We start from the raw sequence: 24931 nt of genomic DNA on the forward strand, positions 1-24931 counted from the left end.
GTCATCAGTTTTATTTCACAGACAGAAGATAAGACACCTCTGATCAACACGTGTGATGCGTCCACATATTTAAAATCCCATCAGAGTGTCTGGAAACTAGAAAAGTGAACGCAGCAGTGTGCAGATCTCCAGCAGGCGGCAACCTGAGCTGACCACAACTCTTCTCCTTCCATCAGATGCGGCGCAGCGCGACTCAAGAGGAAACAAAAATACACGTCTTGTCTATTTTTTGACGGCGCTGAGACGCTTTGCACGGAGCAGATCGATTTCTGCTGCAAACACAAACTGTGTGAGACATCAGGAGTTTGCAGGCTGGTTTTTGGGGTTGTTGTGGCCTGAAATAGGATCTCGAAACAGGATCACAATAAAATGGATGTCGATGAGGAAGATGAACTATAGTCATCATTACTGGACATGGACAGGCGGAGATAGATCCAAACAGCGTGTCACGCAGCAGAAGTTAACACACAGCTGTCAGTCAGTCTGCAGTGTTGGGGAAGTTTGTGCCGAGGTGAGGAGGAAGTGAACGTAGCGCGGACATAACGAAAAGAGGGGAGAATGAGTGGAAGAAGAGCTCGTGGCCACACAATACACCTGTTCCATCACCTGAGAAGTTGGCGTCCCAGCGACGACACAGAGAGCATGAAAATCCACCCAAACTGCAGTGAGACCACCAACAAGTGTTCAACGGCCGAGCACGTCTGCTGCTGTGGGCGGGGCTAGAGGACTAAGTTTCAAGGTCGGCTGAATCTGTGTGACCTAATACGATCCTGACATCCTGAAATCCAGGTGTATGATGTATGATGTCAGTGGCGTACCTGTCTCTGTTCTTTGTTAGTAGATTTCTCTCTATTCCCTCCATCAAGTTCTCGAAACATAAGTGCATGGCTTGCTGCTTCTCTGGAGGCTGACTGTTGACGATGCTGTTCCTCAGGTCAGCGAAATACTGCAGGACACACAAACACACAAGTTAACACACAAGTTAACACACACAGACACACACACACACACACACACACACACACACACAGTGTAAGAGTGATGGTTACCTTCTCGTTGAGCAGGATGAGGCCTAACAGAGGTCGAGACATGGACCACTGGTTCCTACAGTCCTCGAAGATGATGATGTTCAACACTGTGGACAGCATCTGCACAACAACAAACAACAACAACAATCAGCACCAGTCTGAGCACCGAGCAAACTTCCTGCATATGTGCTTCACAATAAAAGTATTTCAATGTGAAGGTCACAGTGGGCTTTTACTGTGAGCTTTGGTTCAGGTCTCAGCAAATCACCCCAGATGTCCCTCTAACCAGCAACACTCTCCAGCGCCTCCTGGAGGACCCTGAGACGTTCCCAGACCAGATGAGGTCTATAATCCGGGTCTGGGTCTGCCCCGGGGCCTCCTACCAGCTGGACCAGGAGGATCCTGATCAGATGTTGAACCACCTCAACATGAAGGAGCAGCGGCTCTACTCTGAGCTCCCTCTTCACCACGATGGTCCGGTGCAGCACCTGCATCACTGCACCAAACCACCGATCCATCTCACGTCCCATTCTACCCTCACTCATGAACAAGACCCCAAGATACTTGAACTCCCTCTCTTGGGGCAGTAACACTCTCTCAACCCTGACGTTTGTGCCAAATTTAAGAAATTCGCTCAAGGCCTTCTTTGGATGTCATGTTTAAAAGAATGAGATGGATGAGGCTATAGGGACCGTGACCTTCAACCACCAAATTCTAATCAGTTCATTCTTGAGTCCAAGTGGACGTTTGTGCCAAATTTGAAGAAATTCCCTCAAGATGTCCTGAAGATTTCACATTGACAAAGACAGATGAGGTCACAGGTCACAGTGACCGCTGATCACCAAATTCGAGAGTTGATCCTTGACTCAAAGTGGACGTTTGTGCCAAATTTAAGAAATTCTCCCAGGGCCTTCCTGGGATATCACCTTTAAAAGAATGTGATAGACAAGGTCACAGTGACCTTCACCTTTGACCACCAAATTTTAATCAGTTTATCTTTGAGTCCAAGTGGACGTTTGTGTCAAATTTGAAAACAAAACAAAACAAAACAAAAAAAACCCTCAAAAGTGTTGAGATATAATGTTTACAAGAATAAGACAGATGAGGTCTCTGTTGATCCTTGACTTAAGGTGGCTGTTTGTGCCAAACTTAGAGAAATTCCCTCAAGGCCTTCTTGGGATGTCATGTTTAAGAGAATGAGATGGATGAGGTTATAGGGACCATGACCTTCAACCACCAAATTCTAATCAGTTCATTCTTGAGTCCAAGTGGACGTGTGTGCCAAATTTGAAGACATTCCCTCAAGATGTCCTGGAGATTTCACGTTGACAAGACGTCCTGGAGATTTCACGTTGACAAGACAAAGACAGATGAGGTCACAGTGACCGCTGACCACCAAATTTGAATGAGTTGATCCTTGACTCAAAGTGGACATTTGTGCCAAATTTGAGAAATTCTCCCAGGGCCTTCCTGGCATATCATCTTTAAAAGAATGTGATAGACAAGGTCACAGTGACCTTCACCTTTGACCACCAAATTTTAATCAGTTTATCTTTGAGTCCAAGTGGACGTTACTGTCAAATTTGAAAAAAAAAACAAAAACCTCAATGTATTGAGATTTAATGTTTACAACAATAAGACAGACGAGATCTTTGACTTAAAGTGGTTGTTTGTGCCGAACTTAGAGAAATTCCCTCAAGGCCTGCTTGGGATGTCATGTTTAAGAGAATGAGATGGATGAGGTTATAGTGACCTTGACCTTCAACCACCAAATTCTTATCAGTTCAAAAAGAGTTCTTAAGATATTGCATTAACAAGAATGTGATGGACGTAGTCACAGTGACCTTGACCTTTGAGCATTGAATTCTGGTTAGTTCATCTCTGACTCAGTGATGTTTGTGCAAAATTTGAAAAAATATTTCTCAGAGCTTTCTTGAGATTTTACTTTTACAAGAACGGGACAGACAACCTGAAACATAATGATTCCAGCTATCGCCGGAACAGAGGTGTAAAAAGTCCGACTGGTACGTTTGTGCTGAAGTGACGAGGAAACGTGTCCTGACCTGCTGGATCATCTCGGGGTGCTGCTGCATGATGTGGAGGAAGCGGTCGTCTGTTGCCATGGGAGTGGGACGCTTCTTGGTGGAGCGAGACAGCTGCTTGAACAGGTAGGTCACTATGTGGTCCAGACTGGAGCAGCAGCCGGTGCACACCATCGTATCTGAAACACACACACTCGGACACGTCACACACACACATCGTCACCTGCACACTCCTGAAAACTGGAGACCTGTGTTGTTCTTCCTTACCGAGCGCGGTGAGCCCTTCTGATATTGAAGACAGGATGTACATGACGACGTGCGGCTCCAGACTGGCGATGAAGTTCATGTGGTCCTGAGTCAGCACCTCCAGCAGAGAGTAGAAGGACTGGCTGAGCTTCGGGTAGTCCTGCAGGGACACAGGAGTCACACACACATACACAGATCAGGCAACAATAAAACCAGACTGTGCTCCTGTTAGTGTGTCACACATGTATGTATTCTTATTGTCTTCCATAAATAACAATATATAATAACACCAGGTGTGTTGAACTCCTTAATTAAAGCCTGAAAACCTAAACAATCTAATTTTAGCGGACTCTCAAAAATAAATAAATTACCCGATAAATAAATTAATGTGCCATTACATGTACCAAAAATAATATTAAAAATAAATGCAGGCATTCATTTACTGATAAAATGTGCTCATGAATTTTATTTTTGTTCTACTTTGCTTCATTATCTATTGATCTTTGGATTAATTCTCCTATTTATTTACTTTTTATATAATTATTTGTATATTTTTAAATGAATGTACTTATTTTTACATTAACATTTAAAAAAATCTTTTTAAATCATTTATTCATTTTAAAATGTATTTATTAAGTTTTTCATTTATATATTTTTTTTATATCTTTTTAGAAATTATATTTAAGTGTATATTTTTTTATGTATTCATTTTGCAGTTCTATTAATTTCTTTATTTTTTCAGGTATTTTTCAAAATTAATTTTTAAATAAACTTATTTTCATGTTAAAAAAAATGAATTTATGTTTTTAAGATTATTTTTTCATTTAATATCCATTTATTTTTGCACGTTTTTTTCATTTATTTATTTATTTTGTCCTTCATAAATATTACCAGAGGTCTCAGACCCCTTAAAGAACACATTTAAAGGTAAATGTTTTATCTTTGTTTTTTTTTAGTTTTTAGCATATTCTGTGTATTTATACTAAAATCAACACACAACTGGTCAATAAAACTGATAATAAAAGTCTAATTTCAGCGAAGTCTCAAAAATAAAGCTAATTATTTTCTATTTATTTATACTGTGATGTTTACTTGCTGCATAGCTTCTTTATATCGAGTCATGTCTTTTCTTCTGTTTCTCTCTGTGGATCAACTGTGTTTAAGTGCTTCATAAATAAAGTTGAGAGTTGAAATGTTAAAAGACGACAAACAGCAGAGAAAATGAGGATCTGAGGACGGAGGTGTTGAACTCTGAACAGACAGAGGCTAATCTGGGAATTCTGTCACAATTTTCTTTTTTGTTTTTGTCAGAAAACAAAAAAATAAACATTTTAATATAAAAATTCCAAATGAAAAACATTAGCTCTGATTTATCTGGTAAAAAAACAAGATGTAATGTGGAGAGTGGAGAGAAGCAGGTCAGGAGGTTCAAAGTGTCCTGAGTTTTCCCGACGTGTTTCATTTATCGATAACCGTGTTGTGATGATGTCATCACATGTGCTGCTTAACGTACCAGTAAGTCACTGTGAGGGATGGACAGCAGCAGTTTGATGAAGGTCTGTAAGGCGTTATCCAGCGCGTCGTCGCCATACAGACGGAAGACCCCAAAGTTGACGTAGTTCCCGCTGAGCACCGCCTTCAGCATGGCGAAACACACACTGACCCCCTTCAGCTTCACGCCGTACACCTGGTCCTTCGGGACTTCGCCCAGCGTCAGGATACGATTCCCTACAAGATAGACACGACATGGTTTTGTTACTGAGACATCTTTGTTTTAATGAGTCTAACACACGTCTGAAAACATTTGTATTTGTACATTGTACGATTTTGTATGTTGGATGTTTGGATCTCCTTCCAGGCCTCCGTACTTTATGACACTGATGCTATTTTCTTTAATGTATCACAGCCTGTTGATTCCTCTGATAATGTTATATTGTGAACAACAAATCTGTGACATCAGCAGGAGGAGAGCTAGTTATTGTTAGCTATTAACTGTTAGCAACTAGTTAACAATAGCAATCACATGTTATAAGCTAGTTAACATCAGCTGTAAGCTTTTATCCACTGGTTAACAATAGCTGTTTGCTGTTACCAGCTAATTCAAGTTACCTGTTAGCTGATATCAGCTAGTTAACATTAGCTGTTAGTTGTTGGCAGCTAGTTAATATTAGCTGTTAGTAGCTAGTAAACATTAGCTGTTAGTTGTTGGCAGCTAGTTAATATTAGCTGTTAGTTGTTAGCAGCTAGTAAACATTAGCTGCTAGTTGTTAGCGGCTTGTCAACAATAGCAATTTGGTGTTAAAAGTTAGTTGACATTAGTTAGGAGCTGTTAACAGCTGGCTAAAATTAGTTGTTAGCGGCTAGTTAACTATAGCAATTAGGTGTTATAAGCTAGTTAACATTAGCTGTTATCAGCTAGCTAATGATAGCTGTTAGTTATTATCAGCTGGTTAACAGCAGTTGTTAGCTGCTAGTTAGCATAAGCTGTTAGTTGTTAGCAGGTAGTTAACATAAGCTGTTTGCTTTTATCAACTAACGTTAGCTGTTAGCTGTTGGAGGAACTAACAGCTCACAGAGGTTACACTGAGTTACATTCTGATGCGTTCAAGCTCTACTCAGTAAAAATGAGTATTAGATGAAGGTTTATTAAACTGTTTTCATGATGTATTCAGTGTAATCTTGTATAATGTAGTTTTTGGTGAGAAATTTGAATAATTCAGCCGTTTGAAGGAGAAACGTGTCGATGTTTTTACAGTAATATAAAACTGAGTAGTGACCAAGACCTGTACTATTTTATCTGTGTGTATGTCCACATGTACACAGATAAAATATAATGCATAAACTGATTTAACAATTTCTAATAACACTGAAAGTAAACTTTTTGAAAATACCAAAACAAACAAATAAATAAATAAATTACAAAAAACAAAACAAACTATATCAAGATGCAGTATCAGTCAGGCTCTAAGTGATACATGTGATTATTTATTTCACAGTGTCTTATTTTTAGGTATATTTTTAAGTATATCTTATTATATAATGTCTTATTTTTGACGTTTCCTTTTTTAGTACATATTTAATATATTTAATTTTGAACCCTCTGGGCCTCCATACAGCAGCAGGTCAGTGTTGCTGCCTCAGCGTACCGTAGGTCGTGATCATCTTGCTTGTTTCTCTGAACAGCAGGATGCCGTTGGGTGACGACACGTCAAACTGTAGCCTTTGGGATCTACAAACAAAAACAAAAACAGAACAGTCAGTCATCAATAATCAATAATCAGTCTGAGGGAGAAGTGATGTATGACTTATTTATCATGTGAAGCATCGTACAGAGCGTTCACACCAAACCTGTTTGGTTCAGCTGAAACAATCTGGTGTTCAAACCTGCTCTAAGACTGGTGGTTTGTTTGTGGTTTAAAAGTGAAACAGAACAAACCTGTTGATTTTAAATAAAATATCCCTGATGGTCACCACTCTGACGGTGGTAGTCCCAGCAACAGAAACTGGTTTCCACTGACAACTCAACAAAGGAGTTGCCGTGCTGTTGTTGTATCCCTCCGCCAACCAAGTTGCACTCACAGTTTACATCTATGTCTGAGGATGCTTCAGACACATCTTCCCTGAGGTAGCACATACCCGTAAACATGTTTGGTGAGGTCACAGTGACCTTAAACATGTTTGGTGAGGTCACAGTGACCTTCGACCACCAAAATCTAATCAGTTTATCTTCGAGTCTGAGTGGACGTTTGTGTCACATGTTTAGAAATGCCCTCAAGGTGTTCTTGAGGTATAACCTTCACAAGAAGGGGACAGACGAGGGCACAGAAACCTTTGACCACCAGATTCTAAACAGTTCATTGTTGAGCCCAAGTCGTCATTTGTGCCAAATTTGAATAAATTCCCTCAAGGCCTTCTTGGGATATCATGTTTCAGAGAATGAGACGAACAAAGTTATAGTGACCTTTACCTTTGACCACCAAATTCTAATAAGTTCATCTCTGAGTCCAGGTGAATGTTTTTTTTGCCAAATTTGAAAAAAATTTCCTCAATGTGTTTTTGAGATATCACTTTACAAGAATAAGACAGACGAGGTCACAGTGTCCTTTGACCACCAAATTCTAATTTGTCAATCCCTGACTTAAAGTGGTCGTTTGTGCCAATTCAAGAAATCCCCTCAAGGAGTTCTTGACATATTAGGTTCACAAGAATGTGCCGGACAGAGTCACAGTGATCTTCACATTTGAGGGCTAAATTCTGATTATTCATCCTTAACACAAAGTGGACGTTTGTGTCAAATTTAAAGAAATTTCTTCAAAGCCTTCTTGAGACATTGTGTTCACAAGAATGGGACAAATAACCTGAAAACACAATGCTTCCAGCTATCACCGGCACGGAGGTGTAAAGGCATGAGATGTCGCATTCACACAAATGGAACGTACGGATTTACAATACGCCACAATAATATAAATAACCAGCGCCAATTCATCAGTCAGTGAGAATGTGTGTGTCGGGGCGGGGCATAAGCACATACAGCAGCAGCAGCAGCGACCCACCGTCTGACACCGGCACACCGTGAGGACAGAAACAGAGGGCTCTGTGGGGACGGAGCACCTGCTGCAGCAAGCCAACACACCGTCTGTGGTCATTTTGACCTGACCAGCTGACTTCACTACAAGCTGATTGGCTGTTGAAACAGGTGACGTGCTTTAAAACCAGCCGCCGGCCATTTGACCAGCTGAGTGTCAGGTGACGCCATCAGCCGGCTTGAGTCCAGCTCAGACCGGCCAGTTCACACCGCTGACACTTTTCTCTGTGACGTTCTAAAACGGTTTCGTCTGGCTGTGAATCTTTGGTCTGAACTTGACGTCACACTCGTCCCTCTGCTTCTGAAGTAACCAGTCACTGTTTAAGGTCGTGCGTCATCGAGTGCGTTTACCTGTTGTGAACGAGCTCCGCCATGAGTTTGAGGACAGGTGTGGTGCATGCTGGGTCGTGGTACCACAGCTCTATGGCCCTCTGCAGGATGGGCATGTAGGCTGGATATCTGCGGCTCTGAGTTAAGGACGGATCTTTAAAGGAATGTGATGAATAACAAACATTATTTCAGCTCAGTGTTTGACGACAGATCTGAGGTCAGCTGAAGGATACATCCAGTCAAACAGCATCATGAAGCTCGTCTTGGCGTTGAAGGCGAACGCGATGCCTCGCAGGTCTCGGACCAAACCCACCAGAGTCCTCTACAGGAAACAAGAGATGAAGAGGAGAACCTTCAGAATAAAACACCTCTGACAATAAAGCTGGAACATGTACAGCTATCGTAAGTTAATAATCCCAAATGTTATAAAACAGCACACTATATGACTCACACAAGAAAATTAAATTAGCTAATTGATAATTTCATTTCTACATTGTGTCTTTAACTTATTAATTCAATGATTTTAACTACTAACTGATCCGTCTGCACATCATATTCTTTTATTATTTTCTTGTTCTATTTTCTTTTAACATAAATGTCATAAAAACTAAAAAATAAATGAAATTAAATTAAGAAAAAAAAATACTCGTCACAGTTTCCTAAAGCCCAAAATGATGATATGAAAATGTCTGAATACAAAAATTTATTTTACATTTTATATCACATAAAGCAAAATAAATCCTCAGGATTTAGGGACTGTTTGTTATTCATGAGAGGGGAGGAGGTGGTGCAAAAAGTGGGAGACATTAGAGGAGAGGCATACACATTTAAATGGCTGCATTTTGTTTTTATTTTACTGTCAATTTCTTACGTAAACATGCCGTCTAAACTCGACGTTATTTTCTTTAAAAATCGGCAAAATTGCATCATTAGGATGGAAAGGATGATTTTTTTCTGTTAGACTGCAACAGGACAAGTTTTTGAAAAGACAGGAAGAACTGGATGGTGTACATTAAACCTGGTCTTTGTTCGGAAGTTTAAGGTGAATTTATGTCCTTTTGAGTCGTTTTATTTTATCTTTAATTGATCTTTTATTCCTGTTTATAAAGTGATTAGAGTATCATGAAGACACACCCCAACATTCTGGTTCATATGAGGAGTTCAGGTTCTTTTTTGTATTAGTTTTTCCATGTTCATACCTATATTTAGGTTTACTTTGGTTGTCCACTGTGTCCTACAGAGGGCCTGGAAATATAAGGCTATAAACCCTTTGAGTGTGATGAAGCTGTCTGACTGGGCCCCGAAATAACTAAATAGTTAGAGAATTAAGTATGCTCATAGAAGTGGATTTATTTCCTAAATATAATGACACAAATCAACCCAACAGGGAAACACATTAAAGGTACAGAAATGGACTGAAGTGAAACAACTTAACCCCGTCTATGTGACTCACTGACACAGCCTGTTATATTTGGAGCTATTCATTTCTCAAAGATTGTCTGTGTTTTTCTTTCTTTTCTCTTTTTTTGTATTTCATTCTATAACACATATAAGTTTATAAAGAATGTGTTCAAAAAGAGGGTTAAAAATAAACATGACACCATTTATCAGCCAGAAACTGTAAAAACAGAAATTATTGTTGTATTTAAATTTCTGACGGCTCTTGGACACATCACGTGTGACGAATGCTTCTGTCAGAAAAAAACAAGACAAAAACAAAACACATAACTGAATTTGAGCTTAAAATACTTAAAAAGAAAAAAATTATTTTGTTCTGATTTTCATGTAAAACGTAAAATGTTTGCACAACCTAACCAGCGGTACGACAAGATTGAAAGACTGAGGCTTTTTTCAACTCCAGGATTTCATCTTTAACTTTTAACTTTCAAACATCACAGGGTGAGTTTTAAATATATAATATCTCATTTATGGCAGAGGGGTGAAACATTTTCCGCCAGTCACTCAGCGAGGATTGAGGAAAAACATTTGTAGCTTTAGGGATGGTAAAAAGTCAGCCCCCTCCTCTGACACACAGAACAGTCCCTAAGTGACTGGAACCAATGACCCCTTTTCACTGATTAATACATCAGTGAAAAGGAAATGGTCAATTTATTATCTGACTAGGATTAAAATTAGGGATGCATGATATATACCAGTCCAATAACTGAACATTTTTATAATAATGCAATATTCTCATAATTAAAATTATAGCTGATAAACAGTGCCGATAATATGAAGTTTTATATTTTACAGTATTGTAAGCAAACAGCATGCAGTGTGTGTGTGTGTGTGTGTGTGTGTGTGTGTCTCACCTTGGCTTCCTGTTCGTTGAAGGTGTTCGTACTCAACATCTGAGCCACAGTTTCAAACGCAGCCGTCAGAGGCAACATGAACTGTTCAAACTGGTCCTCGTCCTCACCTACACAGACAGACAGACAGACAGACAGTCTGTTAACACAGAGCAGGAGGACAGAGCTGTCTCACCCTCAAGCCACCACAGGACGTAGCTGCAGCCCAGAGACATCTGTATGAACAGGACCGTGGACAGGACAGGTGTGACGTCTGAGAACGTGTTATGTGCGTGACCCACTGTGAGAGAATTCTGTGACGTTATTCCGCCTCTCTGTTCTGTATAAAAAGGTACAGTTGTGGAGTTGGGGGACAGAGTTGTCTCACGGACGTAGTAACAGTGCCAAATCGACGTCTGTGTTAAGGGACAGCTGGCAGGACGGGACCATAATGGACGGGTGTGACGTCTGAGGACGTGTTATGTGTGCCACTCAATAAGTAGCTGTTAGCAGTTAGCAGCTAACTCAAAGACAAATTGCAGCAGCAGGAGGTCCAGGAGCTCCGAGCAGAGGACGAGATCAGCCGCCATATAACAGGGACACTAAATGATTGTTATTGACATGTGATGTCATTGTTGTTGTTTATAAAGAGCTGCTGACACGTTTGTTATATGTCACACTAGAGACCAACGCTGCTGTGTTACATGTCACGGCTCTTTCGATGCCGTGATGTCATCATGCTGCCTAAAAATCACACACTAGAGCGACATGATGCCGTCACCGTTTGGTTCTGTGTAAAAATACAAAGGCGGCGTAAAGATGGGACTTGGTGGCGGCTCTGTGGCGCCATCTCTGGGTAACAAGGTCTATAAATAAAGGCTGACTGAACAGCCACTGTGTATGTATGTGTGTGTGCGTGTGTGTGTGTGTGTGTGTGTGCGCGCGCGCTTACCAAGGTCGACCATTAACAGACGCCCCAGTGCTGTGTAGAAGGTGGTCCGACACCTCATGTCGCTCAGGTTGGACTGGTTGTTGACTCCCAGGAAGGAGAAGTGCTCGCTCTGACAACACACACACACACACACACACGCGCACGCACACACACGCACGCACGCACGCACGCACGCACGCACGCACACACACACACACAGAGCAGGTTAATAACACCACACCACAGGTCATATGTGACGTGTCACAGGTGGCGTGTGTGAAGTTTAAACTCACTGTGTGGTTATTCAACATGAACTGGACCGCGCTGAGCTTCACTAGCTTCCTCACACTGCTGTACGTGAACAAACAGGAAGTCAAGGAGAAGACGGACACACACACAGGAAGTCATTACAGTAATGTTATTACGAGTCATATTTGAGCTGACAAGATTAAAAAATAATTTATTTTTGTAATTACTGATCTTTGTGGTTATCTATTCAGCAATATTTTTTTATTTCATAATTTTATAATAGTTAAAAATAATTGTTAGATAAACTGACAATTAATTTAAAAAAGAATTAAAATAAACAAAAAGATAAATAATAATTATACTAATAATAAAGTTATTAAAGTAAAGGTTGAACCATAAAAAGTGAATAAATAAATAAGTAAATTAAATAAGGTAAAGTAAATTAAATGTTAATAAATAAAATAAACAAATAATAAAGAAGTTAATTTTCAATAATAATAAAATATAAAAACAATTAAAAACTTAAATAAAAATAGAAATAATACCATTAAACGTTAATAAATAAGAAAGTAAATTAAAGCTTAATAAATAAAAATAAATAATTTTAAAAAAGTTCAATAATAACAACAACAATAACAATAATAATAAAATGTAAAAAAAAAAACCAAAAAACCCCCCACAAAAAACAAGAAAAATAATAATCTTATTATGCTTCTTTTTAAATAACCACACACACACACACACACACACACAGATGAAGGATATCCTAAAGAGAGGTCGTTCAGTAGTTGGAGTGTCTTGGAGGTGATTGGTTCACACTGGCCCCAGTACTTCAAGTTTGTGATGCTGGAACACAGAACAGATTGTTTACAGTGATGTCATCACAGAGTGACCCTGAAGAAGACACTTCCTGTTTATATGACAAGGTTCAACATGAGACTGACATGCCTCATCAGTGATGTCACTTTAATATTTGTTACATAGACAAACATAATCTTACAGCCTTAACAAATGACCTGTGCCTGAGAGACACGTTTAATTTGTTACTCACATTTTCCCAATAAAGACACTGAGTACCATTGTCTCGTCGTTCAGACCCAGAACTTCTGATAGTCGTCGATAAAGCTGCAGTAAACAATAACAAACAAACACACAGCTCCGTCAGTGTTACCGTCACAATACACACATGTTCTGTGTTCATGTTCTGTATTAATATCAGAGGATGTTTCTAATAAAGGGACAGTTCACCCCAAAATCAGAAACACATATTTTCACTCTAACCTGTCGAGACATTTAAAGGAGCAGTGTGTCAGATTTAGGGGGCTTTAGTGTCGTCAAGCTGTGAGGACTGCAGATTGTAGCCAGCTGAAACTTCTCCTGGTTACAATTCCTTCAGGAGGTTGTAACCAGGAGTTGAATTATCCACAGAAACAAACAGACCAGCTGATTTAAACCGGTAAATACACTTAATAAAGACGATGCATGTCACAAAACGGTGTTCGTCACATCAGAAACAGGCTGCTAGCATAGCACCTGCTAATGTTCGCTCAGCTTTTTACTCTGATAACTGAAGATCCAGATGTTCAGGAGGTTTGGAGGCTGAATTATCCACAGAGGTCACCTCCACACCTAATGTGTTCATCATTGAATCCAAGTGGACGTTTGTGTCAAATTTAATGAAACACATCAAGATATGGCTTTCAAGAGAATGAGACACACAAGCTCACAGTGACCTTGACCTTTGACAATCAAAACGAATCAGTTTATAGTTTACATTAAGTCCAGATGGACGTTTGTGCCAAATTTGAAGACAATTCCCTCTAGGTGTTCTGAAGGCCAAATACGAGTAATTCCATCACGGAGTTCACAAGAATGACACGGGTGAGACTCACACTGACCTTTACCTTTGAAAACCAAAAATCTAATCAGTTTATTGTTGAGTCCAGGTGGACGTTCGCGCCAAATTTGAAGAAAGTCCCTCAGGGTGTTCTTGAGATACTGCATTCATGAAAATGAGACAGACAAGGTCACTGTCACATTTGACCATCAAAATGTAATCAGATTATCGTCGAGTCCAAGTGGATGTTTTTGCCAAATGTGAAGAAAATTCTCTCAAGGTGTTGTTGAGATATTACGTTCACAAGAATGAGACAGATGTACGGACAACTCAGAAACATATTAGCACCAGCCACGGTTGTCAATGGCGGGGAGGCATAAAAATTAATGTTTTACTGACACTCTCGGGGCTACAGTGGCGTACACGTAAACGCAAACGTCTCCATTTAGAGGCATTGGTGTTTGTCCATTCTGGGCTACTGTAGAAACATGGCAGTCCAACATGGTGATCTCCACAGAGGAGGACCTGCTCTCTGCGTAGATATAAACGTCCCAATCCAGGGAAACAAAATCACATTTATTTATTTTTTTTTAACATATTATTTTTTATTTTATATTATATAGTTTATATTGCTGCTGACATACCCCCCTGAATCCTTCGCACTGGACCTTTAACAATAATTTTAATATCCATATAACATCAAACACTACAGTCAACACAAACTTTATTAGGGACACACTCAAATGATCACCAGTGGGTCCTGGGGACTCACTACACTGAAAACCTACAAACATCACTGAAGTTTTATTTTGGGATATCTGCTGATCTGATTCTATGTCTACTGAACAGCTGTGTGATGAACTCTGTGAGGGACTGAAGAGGAGCTAACACCAGACCAGAACCACACACGGAGACAAACTAGATGACACCACTTATCTGGGACGTTCACATTTTGCAGTTTCTGCCCCGAACAAAGAGAACACACTCCGTCAGTCAGCACGAACCGCTGTACTTTACACCACGTACAACAACACAATGGTACGACATGAGTAGAGGCAGACTGAGACTCTGTGGCTCTATGCAAACTGCTGCAGTCAGCACGGTGTGGCAGACAAAAGACCTGCCCGGCCCCACCAACGGTAACATCAGACAGGGTTACTGAGGGGGGGAGGGGGGTTAATCTAACACAGTGGACACATGCTACAGACTGTCCAACATGTTCCAGCAGCAGCATCATTACAAGCAGTGCTCACCTTTGATGATTTCTGCACCTGGTCACCGATGTAAATCTTCCTGAACTGTTCAAAGAAGCTGAGCATGGCCAGCTCCAGCCTCTCGTTGCCCGCCTGAGCGAGCCGAGAGTCAGTCAGATTCATCAGCTGGAGCACCCTAAGGTTGACACACAAACACAAACAGCTTAATCAGCTTATCAATTATTTAAATCCATTTTATTTCAAGTTCCAGTTGGGTTTAAGGAAATCTATTCAACGGACTCATTAATGTAGAAATCACCCCAGAAAATATGGAGTCCCACAGGGAAGCGTTTTGGGGCCTCTAATGTTTCCTTCATATATCAATGACTTGAAATGTGGAAATGTTCTTTACTATGCTGATGACTCCTCCGTTTTAGGCATGCATAAGACTGAGAACATATTTAGGCCCTGGTGGTACTCCCCATGATCCAGCCTCTTTTTTAGGGTCTCATGTACCCACACAGATCTCTGTTTATCTGCTGACAGCCTCTCACTCTCAACCAGAGCTACAGACAGCACCCTCTGCCTCAACATGGCAGCAGCTACACACTGATTACTGTCAGACAAATACATTAAATTAACAGTAGATTGATTACACTGGAAGGTTAGGGTAAGGAGGTGATGGGGTGGTTGCCTGGCAACAATAAAAAGGTGCAGCAAGCGCTTTTTTTTTCCACTAGTGGAATTTAATTTAATTTAAAAAAGAGGCAGTGCTGCACACCTCACATTTCACAACCTGCAAAAGGCTTTCTGTGTGATAGAGGCTTTATACACAATCAAAAAGAATTCACTAAGATCAAGATCAATTCAGTCTTGACCTGAACTCTTCATAAGGCCAGAACTTAAACGTATAAAATATATTTATCTTAAATCAAAATTTCAGTGAAATAAACCCATAGTGAAGTCTTCAAATTGTTGTCAAATTTTGTCCGACTAAGAGTCCTAAACACAAATATAACCAGTTTAATAACATATAATACAAAGCATTAAATCTTAAAACTTGAGAACCTGAACCCCAAGGATGCTGGGAAATTTTAACTGCACAAAAATTGTGGTCATCATAGTTGCAGATAGTTTTTTTCTGTCTACTGACCAATTGTTTCAAAGACAGTTTCTAGGGAGTATAAAGGCCAGCGTCATGGTATTATTTGATGTTCTAGTGGGGTTTCAGGCAATCAATTCAAAGGACTTCTTTATCAACAACATCTGGAGTACCACAGGGAAGCGTATTGGGTCCTCTACTGTTTCTATTATAAATCAATGTACTTTTCTATGCTGGTGACTCCTCCGTTTTAGTGTCATGAAAGACTCAGAATATATTTATACATAATCAAAGTTCACTTTGATCAAGATCAGTTCAGTCTTGACCTGAACCTGAAGGCCAGAACCTATAAACGTATAAAATGTATTTAGCTTGAATCAAAACCTTGGTTAAATAAGCCCAAAGTTTAGTCTTCAAATTGCTTGTTCTGCCTGAATAAAAGTCTAAAGCAAAAAAATCAATCAGTTAACTATCATAAAACACAAAGAAAAGCAGTAAACTTTCACAGTTGAGAACCTCAATCTGGGTAATTTTGTTTAAATGACAAATCAAGATCAAAATAGTTGCAGTTATTTTTATTCTGTCACTTGATTTCAAAGACGATTTTGTGGCTTTTGCTGATTGTCCTTTCATTTTATTTAATTTTGTTTAAGCATAAAAACCCTTGCAAAATCTAATCAGATAAAAATCAAAATAATTTGATTCCTCAAAACATATCTAACTCGACAACTCTCGTGTCTTCTTGAGTTCTTACCGACAGACTAACTCTCCGTCCATGGCGTCCTGCTCATCTGTGCTCGCAAACGACACCCGTCCTCCTATAACTGCCCCGATTATATAAACCAACCATGTCAACCGACCTGCACAGGGAGGGAACACACTGTTAGGGAGACATTAAGATCAAGATTTCAATTCATTCACTATAATCACAGAGACATCATCTTCAACACTTCATATTTTTTGTGTAATTTTTTATTTTATATTGAAGATTGTTTTTTCTTATTTCTTTTTCTTTTCTCTAACTGTGTTTATTTTGATCGTTACGCATCAAAATGCCAAAACCCATTCCTTGTTACGTGAGAAAACACCTGGCAGTAAACCTGATTCTGCTTCATGTGAAACTACAAGAGTTAATGTGACACTGTGAGCGTGCTGTGTTAAGTGTGTGTGTGTGTGTGTGTGTGTGTGTGTGTGTGTGTCAGTGTGTGCCTGCAGCTCGTACCCTCCTGCACAGTGATGTCTGCAGCACTCGAATTGGTGGACTGTAGCAGTTCCTGGTAGGTCTGAGCCGCCTGGTCAAACAGCTGCACCAGCAGAGCGCACGTCTTCTCGTACTCACACCTCCCGATGGTGGACAGCTGGTCTAACTGCTGCTGGACCAGGCCGGCGTCGTCCAGAGGGTCTTCTAAACCATCTCTGTGGAGGCAACACATCAGTTCAGTTTGAGACTACAATCAGGTGTTTCTGGAAAAAAGTTCAAACCTGCATTGTTTACATCCCTGTTGAATAACAACTTATCTTTCTTTGTTCTTTGTTGATGCATTTGCTTCATTTCATGACACATTATTAAACATATCAAGGCTGTGCATCGTCTGCGTCCTCAAACACGTGAACAAGATACAAACAAAACAGGGGAACACTTTTAGAATCAACACTATAACAACACTAATGCTCAAGAACCTGCAGAAGGATCCACTGGTGGTTTATACAGAAACAAGTCGTACAGAGAAACAGACCGTCAGAGAGTGTGCGTATATCTGACTCATCTCCAGCTCCAGAGAACAGTTCAACATTTGGGGAACAAGGTTTATTTGCTTCCTTGCTGAGATTTAAACAAGAATATCAACATGTTAACATGCTGGATATGAAGCTACAGCCAGCAGCTAGTTAGCTTAGCATAAAGACTAGAAACAGGCAGAAACAGCTTGGCTCTGACCAAAGGTAATAAAATCCATCTCCTCTAAAGCTCTCTGATTACAATGTGTTTGTTTTATCTGAAAACCAACAGAAGAGCAAAATGTAAAAGTTGTGAGCTAGTTGGTTACATGCTCAAGTATTTCTTGGCCAGACCCCTTGACATCCTGGAGTCTTGTTGCTGCCATGAGGTTGCCAAGCAACCATCAGAGACTTTCTGTCAGAGTAACTGGTCTGGCCGAGAAAGTGTAAGCACATAACTGCCTGTACATCTACAAGTTGTTGTTTTCTTACTGGATTGGACTGTTTCAACTTTTATCCTTCATTTCTTATATGTATGTGTAAAAGTACATAATAACATATTGTATCAGGATAAAAAAAGAATTGATAAATTGATTTTACAACACCTGCGTAAGTAAAACAAGGAAAAGAAAAAAGTAAACTATCAAAATAAAAGCATCAGTCAGTCCTCGTCAATCAAAACAAACTGCTGAGAAAAAAAATTACCAACAATAAACTAGAATAACCACCTCACTGTTGTTTGTTTGTCATCATTACCATATGAATTGTAAGTTATGGCCAAAAACACGAATGCGACAGTTGGGGTCACAGTGACAGTGACCTTGACCTTTGACCAGCAAGTTGGAATCAGTAATTTTTGGATCCAGGTTGAGGCTTTTGCCAAATATGAGTAAATTCCATCGAAGCTTTCTTGCAATATCCCTTTCATAAAAATGTGATGGATGAGGGGCCACACTGACTTGTATCTTTGAAAACCAAAAATCTAATCAGGTCATTGTTGAGTCCAAGTGGATGCTTGTGCCAAATTTAAAGAAATTCCTTCAAGGTGTTCTTGAGAGTGGTGTTCAAGACAATGAGACAGACAAGTCATAGTGACCTTTGACCATCAAAATCTATTCAGTTTATTGCTGAATCCATGTGAACGTTTGTGCCAAACTGGAAGGGCTTCCCATAAGGCGTTCTTTAGATATCATCTTTACAAGAATGAGACGGACAGATGGACAGACAACCCGAAATCGTAATGCCTCTCACCACAGCTAACACCAGCAGTGAACTTAGCAAAATAAAAGCGTCAGTCAGTCCTAGTTGACCCACCCAAAAAAGCAGCTGATAAAAAAACTGCACTAACAATAAAAAAATCAGGGCAGTAATGCAGATCAAAGGCGTCTCACTTTAAAGCTGACGGTGTTACAGAGCAGATCTCACCTGAGGATGACGTGGACCGACTCCAGCCGTGACGTGATGTAGGCCTTGGTGACCTCCGGAGTGTACGTCTCCAGCAGATGAGGCTCGGTGGCTTTGACGTAGGGGACCGACGCGGCCAGGCGCTGCCATAGACTCAGCAGGTAGTGAACACTGTTGGGGGCAAACTCCCAGTGCTGACACACCGGAGGAGAACGACACGTGAGCGTCACTTTACAGAGTCACAAATGAAACTCTTTAACCTCTGTGTTCTGCTGGTACTGGCTCCGAGTGTAAAAATAACCTGCTGTATTTGGGTTTGACATCTTGTAGGAATTATGTGGACACAACTGTACATCTCTGCTGAGCCAAACGATGCTGCAGCCATAAACTCCATCACTACCTGTGTTTCGGCAATAAATAAATGGATGAGCAATAATTTCTTTAAGTGAAATGAAGACAAAACTGAAATCCTGCTAAAACAAAAAGAAAAATGCTGCTTAATAATCTAATTTAACTCCCTGGATTAAATCTGAGGTGACAAGTCTTGGTGTGATCCTAGATTCAGATCATGTTTCCACCTCAGAAACAGAAACATCACTAAGGTACGACCATTTCTAAATATAAAAGATGCCGTGAAATTGATTCATGCCTTTATTTCGAGCCAACTTGACGACTGTAACGCACTTTTTACTGAGAGACTTGAGCTGATTGAAACCTCTGCAGCTCGGCTATGAACCAGAACCAAGAGGAGAGAGCACATCAGGCCAGTCTGAGCTGCTCTGCACTGACTTCCTGTTACAGATTTTAAGCTCCTCCCCCTTGTAGACAAAGCCCTACATGGGCTGGGACCGAGCTACATCACTGACTCCCTTGTTAACTATTTGCCTCCAAAAACACTGCCATCATTTTATGAATCAGTTAATCCATGTCTAAACTGTTTGGAATGTTGTTTTATATTACATTGCCTTGTTTGTCTCTTTATTGTAAAGACCTTTGTGCTTCATCTCTTGTATAAAAAGTGCCACATAAATAAACTGTATTATTATTATTGTTGTTATTATTACCCTTGAAACCCTTCTTTCTGGGTTTGTATATTTTCCAAAACTTTTCCAGGCTTTGCTTTTTAAAAATTCCATGACCTTTCCAGGTTATTCATGACCGTAAAAACCCTGTCATCAGGATCTGTCTGATTCATCTCAGGAGACAATCGCTGATTGATCAAACTAACTTCACTCTGTGTTAATTCACGTCCCAGTGTCAGGAAAAAACAGAAAGCTGAGCTGAGTTTATCGTCTGTTTTAGTATCTGTGACGTTTGGAGACGTCAGAGTTGGTTAATCATCGGCTCCTGATTGAAGCATTTATTCAGCGCCCCTGCTTTAATTCTCTGTGTGTGAGATGTGAACACCCACCTGCAGACTGGTGACGGTGAAGTTGGCTATGAGGCGAATAACTTCAGGGTAGTTTTCTACTTTGACCAGCTCCCCCAGCTGGTAGTTACTCTTCAGCCTCGCCAGTAGACGACAGAACTCATGGTAGTTATTAGGATCGGGCAAACACTGAAACAAACACCAAAACAATGTCAAAAAAACTGCTGCTAACAAAACAAAACAAAGCTGTGAAAGTGTGCTTGTGTGACCGACCTGTGGGTTTGCTAGTATCCTCTTCACTCCGTCCACCAAATGTGAAAGAAACTTTGCTCGTTCTGCGTTGTTGAAGAGAGACCGCCTGACAGAGGCTATCTGAACTAGACACGACAACACCTGCACACACAAACACACAACAGTCTGTCACACACAGGAGGCTCTGCAGGTTACTCTGGAGGGTTTATCGTGATATGAAGGACTTACCAACGGGGAAAGGGACGGAGGGATGGAATGATATAAATTGAAAAAGAGCTGCAGGGTGGAGGAATCAAGAAACGCTGCAAGAGAGAAAATAAACAGAAGATGATGTCAGAACAAGTTTTAAGCGGGATTTATACTTGTGTGTCAGCTCAATGCACTGCCTACGCCGTAGCCTACACACGTGGCCTACACCGTTACGAGCATATTATACTTGGGCGGTGGTGTGTCTGTGTCACTCTGCAGTTACACCTCCAAAACACTAGTTGGTGGCACCTGTTTCTGTGAAGTGCTGTAAAGTTTAGTTGATTCAAAACACACATTAAACACACATTAAACACACATTAAACATGGCTTCATAGAGACAGTTTCAAACACAAATCAGCTTCACTATAACTCGCAGCATTCACAGACAAGCACTTGCCTTTATCTGGACACATTTTCCCCACAAATACAACATGCTAACATTATTAGCACAAGCCTATGGCATTTTACATTGTATGAATTAGCCTAGCAGCTAGCAGAGATTTCCTCTGCTCATATTTCAGCCAGGATAAATCACACACAGTGTGTGGAGGCTTTATTGTCTTCACAATTTATTGTTTCTTATCTGTGAAATTAAAGTAAATCAAAGCTTTGTTTCCACTGAGGGAAATGGTTTCAGCTCACAGAGACAGACAGGAGGTCTGCGTCACTGTGACACTGTGGAGTTACATTTCTGAGGAGGTGCACGTCAGGCTACATCGTTGATTTCAAGCGCAAGTATAAATCCCACATTACAGACAATTCTTCAAAGGTTATTTTCATCGACAGTGATTCATTGTTTGGTCTGTAAATGCCAAAGAAAAAAAAAATACAGTTATACAGTTCAACATTCATCCAAAGTTGATATATGTAAATGTCCAAAACCCAAAAATACTCAGTTTACCGTGATGTGAAATCTCAGAAAACTATTTGCACGTCTATTTAATCAACCACTTTAATGACTGATCAATCATTTTCCTAATTGTCTCAACTCTAGTTGAGACTGACGTTTGTATCAAAACGATCCACTTCAGGGTCACAAAAAGATTCACAAAATCTTTTGAGTATCAACTGTAACTACAAACTGTTCTGTGAGATCACAGTGACCTTGACCTTTGACTTATGAACACCAAATTCTAATCAGTTTATTCTCAAGTCTAGGTGGACTTTCATGCCAAATTTGCAAAAATTCCCTAAAGGTGTTCTTGAGATATAGCGTTCACAAGAATAAGATGGATGTAAGGTCACAGTAACCTTGACCTTTGCTGGCAAATTCTAATCAGTTCATCCTTGACTGACAGTGAAAGTTTCTGGCAAACTTGAAGAAACTTACTTCAAGATATTACTGAGAAACTGAATCAACGGGAATACAATGGATGGGGTCAAAGTGACCTTGACCTTGGAATTTCAACAACCAAATTCTAATCAATTCATTCGTCCAAGTCTAAATTTGGGCCAAATTTGAGGAAACTCCTTCAAGGCCTTCTTGAGATATTGAGATCATGAGAACGTGACAGACAGGGTCACAGGGACTCTAACCTTTGACCACAAAATTCTAATCAGTTCATCCTTGACTGACAGTGGATGTTTGCGCCAAACTTTAAAAAAAAATCCCTCTAGATTTCATTGAGATACTGCGTTCATGAAAATGTGACTTGTCACATGTGATCTTCAGTCTAAGTGGGCATTTGTGTCAAATCTTAGGAAACTCTCTCAAGGCCCTTTTGAGATATTACTTTCATGAGAATAAAACGGATGCAATATCACGGTGACCACCAAAATCTATCCAGTTCATCCTTGACTGAAAGTGGACGTTTGTGCCTAATTAGAAGAAAATCCCTCAAGGTGTCCTTAAGATATCGTGTTCACAAGAACGGGACTGACGGGGTCACACTGTCCACCCCAGCTTTAATCACTGAATCATTTTTCGAATGAAAAAACATGAAACACATTTTTAAAATGTACAATAAAATCTGTAAATTAATCTCGTGCTTCCCCAAGCTGAAACTGAACTCAGCGCGCACACTGTCCCCGCGCTCACTGCAGCTACCTGATCTCCATGACGTGGGGATCTGTACGGTGCAGAGGTCGTCCGACGACTCGTCTGTGGAAGTTCCTATAAAGTCGTAGTTGAGGCAATTGTAGCTGAGTTTTAGCAGCTGCATCAGGAGGCCGTGCTGAGACTCATCGTTCAGGTTCAGGTTCTTCCCCGACGCCTGAAAACAAACAGGAAGAAGATGATGAAACTGTGTTGGTGAGACATTTATTTCATCCAGCTGACTGAGTTCAGTATCATGTCGTCTGTCTGAGCTTATGTTTTTTAATCCCCTCTAAATTCTGATCCGCTGTTTGTTTTCCTCCATCTGTGTCATTAACTGACAGACTGTTACAGCAGGTCAAATATTAAGCTCTTTATAAAGTCTGCTGAGGGGAATTATTTTCAGACTGACAGTGAACGCAGCACAGTGACGGTGTGTCAGGTGGTGACATCAGCTGGTCTCTGCATCACACAATACAACAATTCACAAATTGTTATTCTCTAACTTGTTATGTTTTATCATTACTGACATGTTTATACAAGCTGTTGACATTTTTACTGTTTGTTTACTTTGTCGTTCTTTGGATATTTTTTCTTTATGTATCTGACCAAATGTCTCCCCTTCTGTTCCTGAGATACAACGTTAGAACATGATGATGTCAAGCTGAAGCTGACCTTTGACCTTTTGGATATAAAATGTCATCACTTCATTATTTCATCCTGTTCGACATTTGTGCCAAGTTTTGTCATAATTAGTGTAAGAATTCTTGAGTTATGATCAAAAACATGTTTTGAAAGTTGCCAAATTTGTGAAATTTGCATTAAGGCCCTCCTGGGACATGTTTAAGACAATGACATGGACGAGGTTAAACTCCATTCAGTTCATTTTTGAGTCCAAGTGAATGTTTGTGCTAAATTTCAAAACTTGCAATATTGCATTTACAAGAATAAGACAGATAAGGTCACAGTGGCCTAAAAATACCATCAGTTTGTCATAATTAGTTTATACAACTTTGAGTTATGGCCCAAAAACATGTTTTGTGAGGTCAAAGTGACCTTTGACCTTCAAACACCAATTTTGTATTCTTCAGTCCAAGTGAACGTTTGTGCCAAATTTTAAAAAATTCCCTCAAGGTGTTCTTGAGATATCCCGATCGCAAGAATTAGACAGAAGCAAGGTTACAGTGACCTACGACTACCAAATTCTGATCAGTTCATTTGTGAGTCCAAGTGGATGTTTGTGCCAAATTCTTCTTGAGATATTGCGTTCACGAAAAATGACAAAGAAAGACCACTAAATTCTAATCAATTTATCCTTGACCCTAAGTTAATGTTTATGCCAAATATGAAGATATTCACTCAAATTGTTCTTGAAATATTTTGTTCATGAGAATGAGACAAACAGAAGGTCACAGTGACCTGTGACCACCAAATTCTAATTGGTTCAATCTCCACTCAAAATGAACATTTGTGCCAAATTTGAGGAAATTCTTCTGAACACCTTCAAACACCAAATTCTTATTCTTTAATCCAAGTCAATATTTGTGTCAAATTTTGAGAAATTCCCTCAAGGTTTTCTTGAGATATCCCATTCACAAGAATCCGACAGACGCACTGTGACCTTTGACCACTAAAATCTAATGAGTTCATTGTTGAGTAAAAGAGTAGACGCTTGTGCCAAATTTGAAAAAATTACCTTGAAGGGTTCTTAAGATATCACATTCACAAGAATGAGACAACGTAACAATAAACCGATTAGATTTTGATGGTCAAAGGTCAAAGTCACTGTGACCTCGTCTAAATCCAAGTGGACGTTTGTGCCAAATTTTAAGAAAATCTCTCAAGGTGTTCTTAAGATATTGCGTTCACGAGAATGAGACAGACAAGGTCACAGTGACCTTTGAACACCAAAATTTAATCAGTTTATTTTTATTTCAAGTCCAAGTGGACGTTCCCTTAAGATGTTCTTAAGATGTTCTTAAGATTTCGCAATTACAGGAATGAGACAGATGTACGGACAACGCAAAAACATAATAGCACCGGCCACGGCTCTCGACGGTGGGGAGGCATAAACA

The 24931-nt window shown here is 40.0% G+C and overlaps 1 protein-coding gene across 1 annotated transcript in view; it reads right to left on the reverse strand.

Annotated features, from left to right (window-relative positions):
* The window catches only part of xpo7 (exportin 7), a 43883-nt gene that overhangs the window by 5904 nt on the left and 13048 nt on the right, over window positions 1–24931 (reverse strand). Inside the window, exons 7-27 of the mRNA XM_049603826.1 lie at window positions 22869–23034; window positions 20801–20874; window positions 20594–20713; window positions 20363–20509; window positions 18973–19145; window positions 17054–17247; window positions 16586–16691; window positions 14790–14925; window positions 12751–12824; window positions 12465–12545; window positions 11744–11807; window positions 11472–11580; window positions 10544–10650; window positions 8465–8553; window positions 8253–8360; window positions 6463–6545; window positions 4830–5044; window positions 3338–3476; window positions 3092–3249; window positions 1050–1148; window positions 819–946 (exon numbers count right to left, since the gene is read on the reverse strand). Coding sequence (XP_049459783.1) covers window positions 819–946; window positions 1050–1148; window positions 3092–3249; window positions 3338–3476; window positions 4830–5044; window positions 6463–6545; window positions 8253–8360; window positions 8465–8553; window positions 10544–10650; window positions 11472–11580; window positions 11744–11807; window positions 12465–12545; window positions 12751–12824; window positions 14790–14925; window positions 16586–16691; window positions 17054–17247; window positions 18973–19145; window positions 20363–20509; window positions 20594–20713; window positions 20801–20874; window positions 22869–23034 — 2570 coding nt within the window. The remainder of the gene's footprint in view (window positions 1–818; window positions 947–1049; window positions 1149–3091; window positions 3250–3337; window positions 3477–4829; window positions 5045–6462; window positions 6546–8252; window positions 8361–8464; window positions 8554–10543; window positions 10651–11471; window positions 11581–11743; window positions 11808–12464; window positions 12546–12750; window positions 12825–14789; window positions 14926–16585; window positions 16692–17053; window positions 17248–18972; window positions 19146–20362; window positions 20510–20593; window positions 20714–20800; window positions 20875–22868; window positions 23035–24931) is intronic.

The sequence above is a fragment of the Epinephelus fuscoguttatus genome, linkage group LG18 (assembly GCF_011397635.1).
Source record: "Epinephelus fuscoguttatus linkage group LG18, E.fuscoguttatus.final_Chr_v1".
NCBI lineage: Eukaryota > Metazoa > Chordata > Actinopteri > Perciformes > Serranidae > Epinephelus > Epinephelus fuscoguttatus.